This window comes from Centroberyx affinis, unplaced genomic scaffold, assembly GCF_046629955.1.
Source record: "Centroberyx affinis isolate AG114_WGS23_722 - 3 ecotype Tasmania unplaced genomic scaffold, CSIRO-AGI_Caff_v1 ptg000642l_1, whole genome shotgun sequence".
Classification (NCBI taxonomy): Eukaryota; Metazoa; Chordata; class Actinopteri; order Beryciformes; family Berycidae; genus Centroberyx; species Centroberyx affinis.
This window is the reverse complement of record NW_027279268.1, coordinates 12,869-26,754: the sequence shown is the minus strand read 5'-3', so window position 1 is coordinate 26,754 and position 13,886 is coordinate 12,869. Positions and strand designations below refer to the sequence as shown.

The 13,886-nt window shown below is 42.3% G+C and overlaps 1 protein-coding gene across 3 annotated transcripts; it reads right to left on the bottom strand.

The window, feature by feature from the left end:
• Positions 1-458: 458 nt before the first annotated feature.
• On the bottom strand, positions 459-13,385 carry sh3bgr (SH3 domain binding glutamate-rich protein). Of its 3 annotated transcripts, XM_071518904.1 has the most exons (12): positions 13,248-13,385; positions 11,693-11,878; positions 11,055-11,135; positions 10,407-10,514; positions 8,737-8,967; positions 8,011-8,043; positions 7,899-7,919; positions 5,634-5,660; positions 4,458-4,484; positions 2,779-2,808; positions 2,260-2,320; positions 459-1,260 (listed from the first exon to the last, which is right to left on the bottom strand). In XM_071518904.1, exons 1-11 carry the CDS (start codon positions 13,290-13,292, stop codon positions 2,303-2,305), a joined length of 807 nt encoding a protein of 268 aa, XP_071375005.1. In that variant the 5' UTR covers positions 13,293-13,385; the 3' UTR covers positions 459-1,260; positions 2,260-2,302. The 3 variants fall into 3 exon arrangements, with proteins under 3 accessions (XP_071375005.1, XP_071375006.1, XP_071375007.1); XM_071518905.1 differs by lacking the exons at positions 4,458-4,484; positions 5,634-5,660; positions 8,737-8,967; positions 10,407-10,514; XM_071518906.1 differs by lacking the exons at positions 2,779-2,808; positions 4,458-4,484; positions 5,634-5,660; positions 8,737-8,967; positions 10,407-10,514.
• Between the last annotated feature and the right edge of the window lie 501 nt (positions 13,386-13,886).

Sequence of the window (13,886 nt, the reverse complement as noted above, 5' to 3'; positions counted from 1 at the left end):
GTGCGCTACCAACCACCTCTCAGCTTTTATCTAAATGTGTCCAAAAAGAACTTCTTACACAAAAATGTCACTGTATATCCACTTGGCTCTTGACTCTCAAAATTAACAAATAGCAAATTCCTTGGTTCTTAATCTTGGCTCAGAGGGTAAAGCATGGCACTAACACTGCCACGGTCAGCGTTCTATTAAAAATGTATGCTCACATGGTATTGTAACGTACTTACAATAAAATGCATGGACAAAATGATATGTTTACCGCCATCTAGGCCTATATGTTCCCCTCCACCTCTATCCAAGGTCTCCAGGGATTTATCCTTTTACTCTTATTTCCTGTTGACCCCTGCACTGCCCACTCTTCACAATCGTGCATTGATCTATAAATACACCAACAAAAGAGTTTAAAATAGGACACACTGCAACCTCTGAGATGTTTTTACACCACTCTACTTTATTGGCATTTTCCGTTGCATCTATGTCTTAGTCACATGTTTTGCTCTACATTCAACAAAGTGCATTGATTAGACAGCAGTACTGGCAGAAAAGTAGCAGTAGCAGAGTAGATACAGTAGGTGCATAGGTTTTTTCTCATGTGGCCACAAGAGTTCTTAGGTTGCATTCATACATACAGTTGGCAGAAGGGTGTTTTGCAGTCATCAAGGCACTTGTAGGAGTGTTTTAATGTAAGGATAAATTAATTCACTGGTAATTAACTGGTAAGTTCAAGATTTATGAACCTTTGAAACTAAAGCAGGCTTCAAGGCTCCAAGCTAAGGTTATCAGGTTTGGCAAGGTCACTGTCCTTTTCAATTTGTGTTATAAAACTACCGTTTCCGACAGTAAAACATGAGAAATATGACTGAATTTTTTTAAGTGTTTAACACAATGACTGTGTATGTACATTTTACAAAAGCTGCTTATGAAAAAACAAACTGACACCACTAGGCTACAATGCATATTTTCAGTCGTCCTATCTCCCTACACGCAAAATATAAAAATTAGGTCAAAGTTGCAGTCAAAAGGGAAAGGAGGGTAAAATGGGGGGTTGGGTCTTTGCAGTATGGACGGGCCTTCCAGCGCATGACTGATGGTTTCCAGTGGGGTCCAGCGGGGGGTTGGGGGGTGGGGGGTGTGCGTATCCAGTGAGAAGTGTCCAAGTGGGGGTTGGGGGTGGAGGGTGGGGCGGCAGGGGCATTCTCAGGGGCTGAGGGGTTGAGCATCAGGGGTCAGGGAGGGACGGGACGGAACGGGAGGCTCTCCAGGCTGGAACACAAGACAAAACAGATGAAAAAATAATGAGGTCACCCAATGCCCGGCTCTCCATGGCAGCCGAGGCGGGGCTCCAGATCTCTCAGCCACCACCGCTGCGCCTGTGCCACCCGGCGTGCCCACTCCTCCCCAGGCACGTCTGAGGCTCACTTAGCAGCTTCCTCTAACAAGGCGTGACGGGGGCTTGCAGGGGTTGGGGGGGGGGGTGTGCCATTCCATCAAAGCCCGCTCTGTGGCTCTTCCCTAGCTATTCCTATAAACCCACACATTTCCTGCAGCGAGTCAAGGCGCTTGACATGCAGAGAGGGACTAAGAGCCAGGCTTTGAAGATTATCATTATTATTATTATTATTATTATCATCATCATTGCTACTGCCTCAGAGGTAAAAAAAAAAAAAAAAAAAAAGAATTTGTGAGATATTTTTGTTGTGGCTCCAGCGGATCCCCAGGCACTCTCTGTGCTCATTGAAGCTGTTTGCAGATGGAGACTGTAGTGGCAGTCCCTTGTAAATAGCCCAATGCATTATTTTTTTTTCTTCCTCAGACAGAACACTTGAAAACACATGGCAACGGATAGCAAGAGACAACTCCGCGCACACACCAAGGTGAACCAAGCAGTGTCTGTGTTTTGCCTGTGAGATTTATGCATCTTATATGTAAGTGCAAGGATCTCATATTGCAGTTAATACTTGGCCTCGCCACTATATAGGTATATAAATAATGCAGAAAGGTTGTTTAATAATGTTATTATGAGGTGGCCTTTAATTTGATAGCAGGGTCAAAGAGGCACAATTAAGCGTTGCACTGTTCTGAATACAGGTTTATCTTTTTAATTAATCCGGTTACATTAATGCCAAACATAAAAGCAACAGTAAGGAGACTTATTCATGCTTTTGGTAATTTTTGCTACCAATCCACATAATCTTTTACTGCCATCCAGTGGTAAAGCAGGGGGACAGAAACAAGATAGAGGAGAAAAGTACAGCATTTTACCTGGATAGTAGTCAGTCACATCATCACCCTCTCCTGGCTCTAATTACTCATCCTCTCCCTCCTGTTAAGAGATAATCATGTATAAATACAAAGAGGCAAAGCAATGAAAGATGACAGAGGGAGGAGACAGTCAAGAATATATCAAAATGTGTATAGTAAAAGTGTATAAGAAAAACTTGCAGTTGGTTCTGCTTAGATTGCTCCATAAACAACAACAAAGATGACTCATCTGACAGAGTTAGTGAGATGTTTTCCTCTCTAAAAAAGAATTACGTCTTGTCTCTGTGCTTTGCCTGACTTCTCTTGACAAGAATGCTAACAAGTTGGATGACGGATTCAATTCCGTTCAATTTCATCATTACTAACTGAAACTAAGGAGTGGAGATGGTACATTGGTGTGTGTGTGTGTGTGTCCCACACAGAACAAGAGTAAAAAAAAAAAGACTCTTTGCGCAGGTGTAGCAAAGACAGCTGTTCAGATGTGACATAGTTTTGTTTTATTAGTTGCTGTGATACTACCTTTGTTTCTTCCACCTCTTCTTCTTCCTCCTTAGACACATCAAAAAGAAACAGAAAGAGGGGGGTTTGTAAAGTTGTGGTCCCAATGTCAGGAGTGTGAGAGGACATGAAGTTAGTGGTTGTAGTAGAGGTGGGTTATAAATAGAGAAAAGTTAAAAATGGTAATCCCAGAGAGGCATCCAGAAAACAGGTAGGTAAAAAAGACGAGCAATCACAAGTCAAACTGGAGGTATCTTTGGATGAAGGGAACTAGTAACTAGTAAGCAACAGGCTTCTGTATAATATCTTGAGAGGACTAGGTAAGTGAGACAAGAGGGATGCACCATATAAGATGGTATAACCTGAAACTGCAAGGCATATTTTGCATATTTTGCTAAATCATAATCAGTCAAGATGCACTGGCTGCACACTGTTCCTGGTTAGTACAGTATCTATCTATGACTGCCTTCATGAAGTAAACAACATGCTCACCAAGGGTCAAAAAAGAGTTGGCATCACTATCTATAATTAGATACAGCAATCACTTGACTCCATTATGTTTTGTTTAGCTTAAGACTTGTAGTGCCCAAACACTATAACTACACATCTATACACAACCTAGAAACAAACAAGGCACTTCACAATCCAGTGGGTCACCTCATGCCAAATACAGACACAAGTTTTTATATTTTTCTGTTGCAGGTTGCACAATAACAAACAGTGCTCCATCCATCTTCTTTGGCACTTGTCAAGTCCACTCTGTTTCAAAATGCTCTTGGCAAAAAGAAACAACAGCCACGGCTTCTTTAAAAAAAGATGCATGTCCCCGAAGTCAGTTTGTCTGTCAGGTCAGTGAGTTCCCTCTCTGTGCAACATAACCAAAAACCAAAAACATGTCCAACTTATGCTTGTGTGCACCCAGTCAAGTTTGGACGGCACAACAGCACATTCCACCTGTTCTTAAGCAATCAAAGAAGAAAAACATGAATGTCTTGGCAGGCTTGGAGAGAAAATGCCTGTGTGCATGTGTCATAATGCCCACTGCAATACTGAAATAACAACAAATATTGTGCAGTGTCATCTTTAAAGTAACACTATCAAACAGAGTTGTGTCAAAGTCCCACATTAAGCATAGGGCTGCATATCACACGATGGCCTTGAGGAGAGAGAGCAGAGTAGAGAAATTCACATTATAAACCCACACAGTCTATGCAGTCAGATCGTGCATAAAGATCCCTTTTACTCCCTCTCATGGGTCCACACCATGCAATACAGGGACAAGAATCTACAGTACAAATATACCTCTAGCACTTCAGCCTCTTCTTCTTCCTATGGCAGAGGATACCAGGCAGTATTGAGTATGTGAGTGCCAAAAAGAAGGAAAGAAAATAACAAATGCAATGGTCCTTTTATGTTTATGGTCCCTGAATTGTGTCACTTGATTAACAACAGAAGGGAAGAAAACTAAATGCGTCATGGCATCATTACCGCTATCACACTAAATCCACCTAAGGTTTAAGTAAAATGTTGTCACGTCTCTCATGCGGCACACCATCAGGCATCTCTATGGAAAAGACTTGACAACCCATGCAGCACACAAAAAGAGAGAGAGGGAGACAGAGATGGAGAGTGTTTCCATATATAACGTCTATAGACCCTTAAAAAAAGAACACAGGACACCACAAATGACAACCACTGACTACCTCACTGCCTGGCTCATCTTGCTCCTGCAAGAAAGGTGGGACAACAGAGAAACAGATAGAAAGGTAGAGAGGAAGGAAGATAGAGCAAAGCAAAGCAAAGCAGTGGAGCTATATGATAGAAGATCAGGCAGTGATTGCTTGGAATTTTGGAGAGACGGCAGAAGCCCTTTTCACACTGTGCTTAGTGCAGAGCTAACAGTTTCCTAAACTTTTTTTAAACCTGGGGTCACTGAGGCTTGACAGTGTCACATTCTGAAGTGGGAAAATCCTGACTTGGGATCAGGCTTAGTCCCGACTTTGGAGGGTTAACAGTAGAATCCTTGAACTTGGCCCTGAAATAAGCAATGCAGTGTGAAATGTGGCTAAATTAGTCCTGGACTGAGCCTGAACCCAGTGCTAAAGCTAACCCTGGGCTTATAATGTACAAGTGTGTGTGCGTGTGTGTGTGTGTACGTGTGTGTGTGTGTGTGTGTGTGTGTGTGTGTGTGTGTGTGTGTGTGTGTATGCATGTGTGCGTTTGTGACTGCAAGCAGGGATGTAGTAGAGGGTAAACCCTTGACTTTATACATCATAGAAGAAAGTATCAAACTAATGAAAGTTACATGACAATAGAGATTTTTAAGTAAAATAAAACAAATTACTGCTTTTCTGAAAATGAGAAAATAAAAAAATATATATTTGTCTTTATATTGGTGGTTGTTTGCCTTATGGTGATCGCTAACTGGAGGTCATTGTTTACCCATCTTTTTTATTTACCACTGCATCACTAAATGCAAGTACTGCGTATGTGTGCTTGGAAAGAGAGAGTGGGGGTAAACGAGGAAAACCTCTTAGTATGATGTTCCTTATCTTGCAATTTATTGACTGTTACCAGAGACGCCATGCTGCTCATCCAGCTATGTGATTGAGATATCCCTCTTGGCCTAACTGCATGGCAATGTACTGTATACATAAGGCCTGGAACCCTTTGAGATAACCTTGGTGAGATGAGGTCTGCTAAATCTACCCAAGAACTAGTGAAGGAGAAAATTGAAGGAATGTCTGATATAGTGGGAGAGTGGCGAAGGAAGCAAGAGAAGTAGTGAAAGTAAAGGGTGATCAAAAAAAGAGACAAAACAGAAAGAGAGGAAGGCTCGGGGCAGTTAAAAGGAAGAAAAAATCACATGAATCTACCTCAAGCTGTCGTAGCTCTTCTTCCTCCTAGAGGAGATAACAGATAGCAGGTCAGAGGGCTGGGCGGAGGAGTGAGAGAGCACCACAGGCATGCGCTATAGGAAAAGTCATCTGATTTAAAATGGAAACTACAGGGACAGTTCAGGCTGTCGGGAAGCAGCAACAGGACTGGGAAGAAATGAGGAACAGGATGTTAACAGAGAGAGAGAGGGGAAAAAAAGTGGGAAATGATGTGGAGTGGAGGGATAAAATAGATAGAGGGAGGGAAGGAGAAAGGTGGAGGTCTTGGAGTGAGTGAATTATCTATAGATGAGTGGGGACAGCAGATCACAAGAAAAGGAATCTCCACCCCCACTACCCCTTAAAAAAAACAACGCCTTCCCTGATCTCCGCACCACCAAACCCACACTCTCGGTGACTATAGGGAACAACCGTAGAAAGAGACGGCCACCGACGCACAGTTACCTCTGACTGCAAATCCTCTTCCTCCTGGAAGGAGCAAACCAAGAGATGGACAAAAGGGCAAAGAAGGGGTCAAAGGCCATAAGGTGCGTGGAGGAGGAACACTAACAGAAAGACCCTTTCTCAAATTCATGCATCTGAGTGGTGTGAAATGAGTAACGTGATTTAAATGGACTTGATCATAAACTGAAAAACATGCTAATTATGAAATGAAATTAATATTGATATAAAATAGATATATTCTTAAGCGTATTCTTAAATGTACCTGAAGTGTGAAAGGTAGATAGCTATGGTGTAGGCCTATAACATGTTTGAAGATCAGTATGTTATGAACTATCTCAATGAAAATTGGTGCATCACAATAAGGACTTGATAAAACCCACATTCCCTGCCTGTATTTGCAAAGGTGGCTGCCAAATCCTTCTGAACAAAAGTAACTTGTTGTCTTTTTTTGATAGAAATGTTTACTTGAAAATGATCTATAATATAAGGGACATGGTGAGTTTGATCAATTGTCATCCTAAAAATTTCTCTTGTCTTGGATGATTTTTTTTTCTCATTGGTGTGAAGCTCTTTAAATCTAAAATGCATGCAAGAGGAAAAACTTGACTGGGTTTTGAGGATCGATTCACACAAAATGCATTCCATTCCCTCCACAAGAGACCTGCGGAAAATTGGAAACAGGGGCAAAATGGTTGACATGTAGATGCTAGTCTTTGGGGCCTACAAAATGAAGAGGGCTTTCCAAACAGTCAAATCACACGACAGAAATGAACAGCTACAACGGAGGAGAATGTGGGGGGTTAGTTGTTTCAAACAAATGCCACAGTCAAAGGAATGCAAACCAAACAACACAGAACACCCAATGCCCTTGATCACAGAGCGGGAGAGACTACGCTACTATGAAATGAGTTGTGAAGACTTGAACTACAACACCACAGCTACAGTAATGGGACACAGTGATTTGAAGTCAAAGTGGGTCTATACCTCAGAAAACGGCTGATCATCTTCTCCCTAAAATAGTGTACAGCAAGTGATTGGTTTGGGAATTGACTCTGGCTGGCTCACACCAGGCTTAGTAGATTTATGGGGGAAAGAAGATGATTTATTTATTTTTTTTATTTATACTGACTGAATAGTGATGAGAATGACTCATCAGGTAAGCAATGCAACCTTTAGCCTTCACTGACTTTAATTGCACTTCTGGTGTCAGCATTTTTGTTTGAAAGACAACACTTTTTAACAGAAATTCAGTGGAGGTCGACAGTACGAGATGTTAAAACTGTGATATTAAACCTTTTGCTGATGAGCCTAAGATGAACCGGCACAATGAGAACAGTTTGCTGTATACAGACTATCCTATAGAATAAAAAGCAACCATTATTTGATTAATAAAGCTTGTCATTTGTTAGAGAAACCTAGCAAGCTCAGCTCACGTTAAGAGAGTATTAGCTTACGCAGCATTTTTACATCACTGGAAAGCAGACATAGCTGGGCATTGGTGAAGCTTCATCATAGTGCGCCAATTCTAAGGGGAAGGGAAGACCTAGCAAATGGACTTCCACTTAAATTTGAACTAATAATGCATTGATATTTCACATGCATCACACAATATGTAACTAAGTTTGGCTTAATAGTAAGGAAACATGTATGAGGTCTACTGAATCCAGACATTTCTTAGTAGGGAAGTTGGCACAATGCAGACACCATTGGGATTAACTGCTATTGATGCTGCCATTTGCTTTTATTAGTAACACCCTTCACATCAGGCATGACTTGGAAGAACACATAGTCCCTTGTTACCTTATCATCATCTGCCTCTTCCTGTTCAAGGCAAGAGAAAAAATGACTGAAATACATTTCTATGAGGTGTACACTTGAGTTCAGTCTCGTCATACAATTTGGAGAAACTTACCTCGTCTTCCTCCTCCTCCTCTGCACGGGCCCTCTGACAAAAGAAAACAGATTGTATTAGAGACTTAAGATTGATAATGTGGCCTGAACCAGACGCACTGAGCATATGGACAACAGAGAACATCTCCTCACACACTGTACGTATACAGTAGACACACTGAGATGCCTCAACAACCAAGGATCAGGCATATGGAAATGGAAATGGAAGCGCACAAAGTGGGGTGTTTGTGGGACCCTACCTACACATCTTGACAAGCACAGTTAATAGTGAATGTATATGCAGTGCAATGTGGTTTGGATCATCAAGACCTGCAAACAGAGGTCTGCAAACAGAAGTCAATCAAAACCAGAGAGAACCCAATAAAAACAGTTAATAGGAATGCAACAGAGAAGTGGTTAAACGTCCGATGGTTCTGAAGGGATGAATAGGAATGGTGAACGGGAATGTTACACGGTGTGGGTTAGTAACGGAACAGAATCCAGAGAGAGACTTGCGGAGGAGATGCAGAACGAGGAGAACGACGGGAACTTGAAGGGAAGGCAAAACCTTGATATGGAAGAAAAGGACGACATTAAAGGGAAGGTGGAGAGGCTAGAGGGAAAAGGACAACATTCCAGGGATGATGGCGTGGTGGAGGAAAAGGACATTCACAACATTAAGGGAACGGAGGAAGAGGCGAACAACGGGAGGACACACAGCACGGGATTCGAGGTAAGGGGCAATTACAGTGTCCTCTGTGACCTCCTCTGTTTCTTCCACTGCCTCCGCCTCCTCCTCCTCCTCTGCAGGTGCCTCCTCTCCTGCTGTTTCTCCTTCCGTGGCCTCATCATCTGCAGCCTCTCCTTCCGCTACCTCCTCCTCGCCAGCCTCTCCTTCCTCCTCCTCTTCTTCTTCCCGTGCCTGCTCCTCCTCTCCGTGCGCATCGCCGTTACGCTCCTCCACTGGAACCTCCTTACTCTGAGGTGAAAACGACAACTTGCGATCAAAAGGAAAACGAAGGAGGTGAAAAGATAAAACTGTTAAAATAGTAATGGCACAGCTGTTACAGGCACCACTTCAAACACCATGAGGGAGGCAGGCAGCTCGTCAGCTGGAGAGACACACACTCAAAGACTTTAGAGGTAGGTGACGCAAATCCTGGGAGTAAAGAGGAATGATGAAGCAGAAGGTGGGACAGCAGTTTGAAGGTGAAGACAGGAATGTCGGAACTAAAAATGAAAAGTTTGGAATGATTTATTGTAAATTGCCTATGAAGACAGGCTATGCTTTTTTCCCTAGGTGAGAATCAGCGGTGGCCTGCAGTATTTACAAAACAACTGTAATTCTCTATCCCTACAGCAGCAAAAGCGGAGGGGCATCTGAACTCATTTCCCTGAAGTAACTATGCAGCTAGTCCAGTAAAATGAACTCAATTTGCACTCTTCCCAAAGCTGTACCCCTTTAAGCCCCGTGGGATTTCGAAGGGAAGATCACAGGTTTAGCTGGGCAGAATTATTCGACTGTGTTTCTGGCGGCCCTTTTAAGAAACAACAAAATCCATTCCACTCTCTTTGATGCCCACATATGTTCAGCTAGGTCAAATCCCAAAGTGGCAAAATTAGCTGTGTTGAAGTTCTCTCAAAGCAATTAAGTGCTTCACCATTTTGCAGTCATGTCAATATCATGTAGTGCAATGAGTTTAGTATCTGAGTGCATTACAATCGAGTTTAAAAAGAAGTTGGTCATTGGTGAAATGTTTATCTATTTATTTACTATTGGGTCTAAAAGAAATCTCAGCCCATTCTTGAAGATGATTATGCAGAATTTCCAAGAGTCGATCAGTTTAAAAAAAAATGACTGTAGAATGTGAATTATAAACTTCTACTATGTATCTTTTTCTTAGGTAGCTTCATTCTTTGGCTATAATGTGTCAAATCTGCATTGTGTTGAAGCAATATCCTCTCTGGGGAAAAATGATTAGAAAGTGACTGGAATCAAACAGTAGTTACAAAAAGAAACATCATGCTTTATGAACAGAAATAATGTAATGAACACACCCTTAATAATCAAACAAACACCAGGTTTGTCAATGCACACCAACATATTGTACTTTGTGCAGTACTTATCGACTAAAACATTATGGAATATGATGCTTCTGTAAGTCTGAACACGGTGATGGAATGCCATACTTCTGTTAATGAAAAATGGATATATTGGTTTAATACAGACCAGAGTCACTCACCCATGCAACACAAAGATTAGCCACAATGTGATTACTCTTGCCTATAGGAAATGAAGAGTCTATTAGAGTCGACAAGAGGAAAATTGTTAGGCTATACCGGATGGAAGGGAAAAGATGAGAAATGGGTAAACAGAGACAAAGTGTGAAAGATGAATGGAAATAAGGAAGGCATTACTAGTGAGTCATCATCAAGGTTTCCCTCTGCATTAGTTTCTTCTGCATTTGTTTCTTCAGCATGTGTCCCGTTCTCCACAATAGGTGTCTTTTCAGCCTGTATTGCTTCCTGTGTCAAGGAAATTGTCAGGTTTAACACAAAAATGTATCATACAGAATTAAGCAAGCTGCATACTAGAGGACTTTTTAAGGAGCACAGATTTCATGGATTTAGCTGATTGAGGGATTCTGCTGAGATTTCTGGAAACTTGTCGTGTTTGGTTGAATTCCTCTAAGAATACCAAAACTTCCAAGATCTTCAACTAGTAATGTCACATAATATTCATTACAGACAGTTATCCTCAGGGATATGATGTATTGCAGTGAGCCATAGCAGAATTTATTTAATTCAACTGAGCGTAAACGTCCTGAAGGACAATATATTAGTTGAGCTATTTGGTTAAACAAACAACACTGATGTTGCGATCCAAACGCAGCAGATTTCACAGGATTACATTTAATCAGGTTATTTGCATTTCAGAGTACCTTCAGGTAGAAAACATGCTTGAGTGTTATACTGTGTAAACTTTAATATATATATTCATGTTTTATGTATCAGTAATTTGTAGGAAAAGTATCATTTCCAACGTAAGAAAGTAAGAGTTCCAACCTTGGACCCAGGAGGAGGGGGCAGTCCCAGGAAGGCGTACACTGAGTTGTCCTCCTTGGCATCGAAGAATGTGTCATAGTCCTGCATGAAAATAAGGGAAAACATTCTCTAACAGTGCTCTATGTCTCCTGACCCCTGTTTAACCTTTCAAAGAATTTATTAATATTGTATAGTGCTGTGCATAGTGCAGACCTGAAACCTGCAAATTGCATTTGCAAATAATTCTTAATGTTTTAACCCATACAGAGTACCAGAGGTGGGATTTACTGCATCAGAACAAATCGGTGCCAGGTAAGGTGTCAGTCACAGATAGTTAATTGTGAATGAAATTGACATTCAAATACTTTTCTGTGATTATCTAAACTTTCTGACACTTTCTTGTCCTCTGTGGCAAACCCCACAACCCTTGCACTTAGGTAGGCATAAAAAAGTATTCACAATTACTATATAATCCAGATCAGGTTCATAGTTACACTCGTCCCCATTTTCCAAGTCCCATATTGAACTGTATATTATGTACTGCAGAGGGGCCCAAAGTGAGGCCTAGGGACCACCAGGGGTACAGGAGGCAGTCCCTGGCAAAATGAGTCCTGGACATGACACAGTCTGTGAATCCCTGCTGTACTGTTGAAGCTCACCCCACAGTAGCTCTCTTCGTTGAAGATCTGAGGGGGCAGCGGGATGCCGTTGGAGGGCTTTTTTTCTTCGGGGACATTCTGCCTCATCCACATGCGGTTGTCCTCGTTGCAGGCGATGTCCAGCTGGGTGTAGTCCACTTTAAGAGCCTCCAAGAACCCGACCACATCCTGCTGCTTCTTCTTGATCTAGGAGACAGAAAAAATAGGTGGCATAGAAAATGAATACTTATTGCAACACTATGTTTCAATGAGGGAAAAAGTTGAATGGCTAGTTGAGTGGCCAAGGCATGTACCATGTAACTACAACGTCCTGGGTTCAAATCTACCGCCCCCCGCCCCCCCTCCAACACACACACACACACACACACACACACACACACACACACACACACACACACACACACACCCCATTCCCTCTTTCTTCCCCGGTTTTTCCTGTCTATCTCAACTATCAAATAAAGGCAAAAATGCCCAAAAAATCAGCTTAAAAGATGTAAATATTGGGGGGATCTGGATTTTGTAAGATTCAAAATAGGCCAATACATTCATTTATGAACTGTCTTTACCCACTCATTCCTATACAGGGTAAGGGGGGCTGGAGTCTATCCCAGCATGCACTGGGTGGAAGACGGACTCTGGACAGGTTGCCAAACCATCATAGGACTAACATAGATAGACAATTACACACACACTCCCATTCATATCTATGGGCAATTTAGAGTCCCCAATCCACCTGACACCTGGCATTTCTATGGGAGGAAACTCACACAAAAACAAGAACATGCAAATTCCATGCAGAGAAGGACAGGGACAGAATCAAACCCAGGTCTTTCTTGCTGTGAGGCAGCAGCGCTAACCACTGAGCCACCATGCTGCCGCTAGACCAGTTCAAATTGCTTATTTCTGCTTAACAAGCAGACCTACAAGACTGTACCATAAAAGATGTTGTGCACCAGTAGTTCCCACACTACTGGTAGGCCTAAACCAGGGGTCCTTAATGGGATTCCTCAGCAAAATAAGGGATAGTTTAAAAGATCTGATCATAGATTTCACTCTCCCCACTGTGGCTGTCACCATATCTAGACAGTTATATAATTAGATTACAAGTCATATCTAACCACAGATAGCGTCAGAAGGGGGTTCCTGAAGACTAAATCTCATCAAACAGTGGATCTAAAGCGTTTTTATTTGAGTGTCCGTGACATGAAACACTTTGGGAGAACCTATTCTACAAAACTCTGACTGCAGCTGAACGGTGGATCTTTTTCCAGAGTTTGCTGTTGCAGGGTTGGAATGTGATCTCAGCGACTGGCGAGATAATTAAGGAAAGTATGGGAGCTCTGCTCAGGCGACAATGACGGTCACAGAAATGAACACATAAACCTACAGATACTAATGGTATAAGTATGCGAGATCAAAGGAATATGAATTCAGTCTCAAACTCTGCGCCTCTCTTTTGGAAATGTGTTGGTTAAAAGCCCTGATCACTTGAAGGAAGACTACCCAGAAAGTTCACTTAGCACAGAGAAATCAATCGCACGGGTTGAATCCTTACCGCAGTGGATCCCGATGAGGTGGCGAGAAATACTTTGATAACCATTTTGTGACAATATATTCTGTAGAATGCAACAGTAGGTTCTTAAAGGAGCAGGCAGCCTCCTCTATTATTAGAGCGCATCCAGGACGGAGACATAGCACTGTGACCACATACACACACACACACACACCACTGAGGCTATTTTTGTCCCCGGACTCCATCACTGCAGGATTGGTGGGTTGGCCCCTAGGAGTGCAGCGCCACACCGACTGATTGGCAACTTCAGCTGTCTGTCGGAGCAGAAGACCGGTGAAGTTGGTCTCTAGTTCCGTGCAAAGTGCATATATGGACAGAAATAGCAGTGACCAGCACTGTAGGCTGTAAGTCACTGGGTTCCAAACGGGGGTGCAGGGACTTTCGATGGGTCCTTAAGGGGGTTCTAGGGGTTCCTCAGCAAAATGAGGAAACGTTGAATTTCTGGTTCACAAAAAGTTTGCACGATGGGAGATGCAGGCCTTTGACCACCAGAGGTTTCACTCTCTCCACTAATTAGGCTGTGTCCTAGCTAAAGTAGACCTATAGACAGAAAACAAAAATCTTCTCAAATGGGATTCCCTATCACATTAGGAAGCGGGGTGTAATGCATTCGAGATTGCA

Excerpts from the sequence above, each read along its gene's own strand:
- sh3bgr (XM_071518904.1), bottom strand. The coding sequence starts at position 13,292 with ATGGTTATCAAAGTATTTCTCGCCACCTCATCGGGATCCACTGCG. Across the intron at positions 11,879-13,247 it reads CCTCATCGGGATCCACTGCG|ATCAAGAAGAAGCAGCAGGA; the intron begins GTAAGGATTCAA and ends TCTGTCTCCTAG. Across the intron at positions 11,136-11,692 it reads ACGAAGAGAGCTACTGTGGG|GACTATGACACATTCTTCGA; the intron begins GTGAGCTTCAAC and ends ATTTTCATGCAG.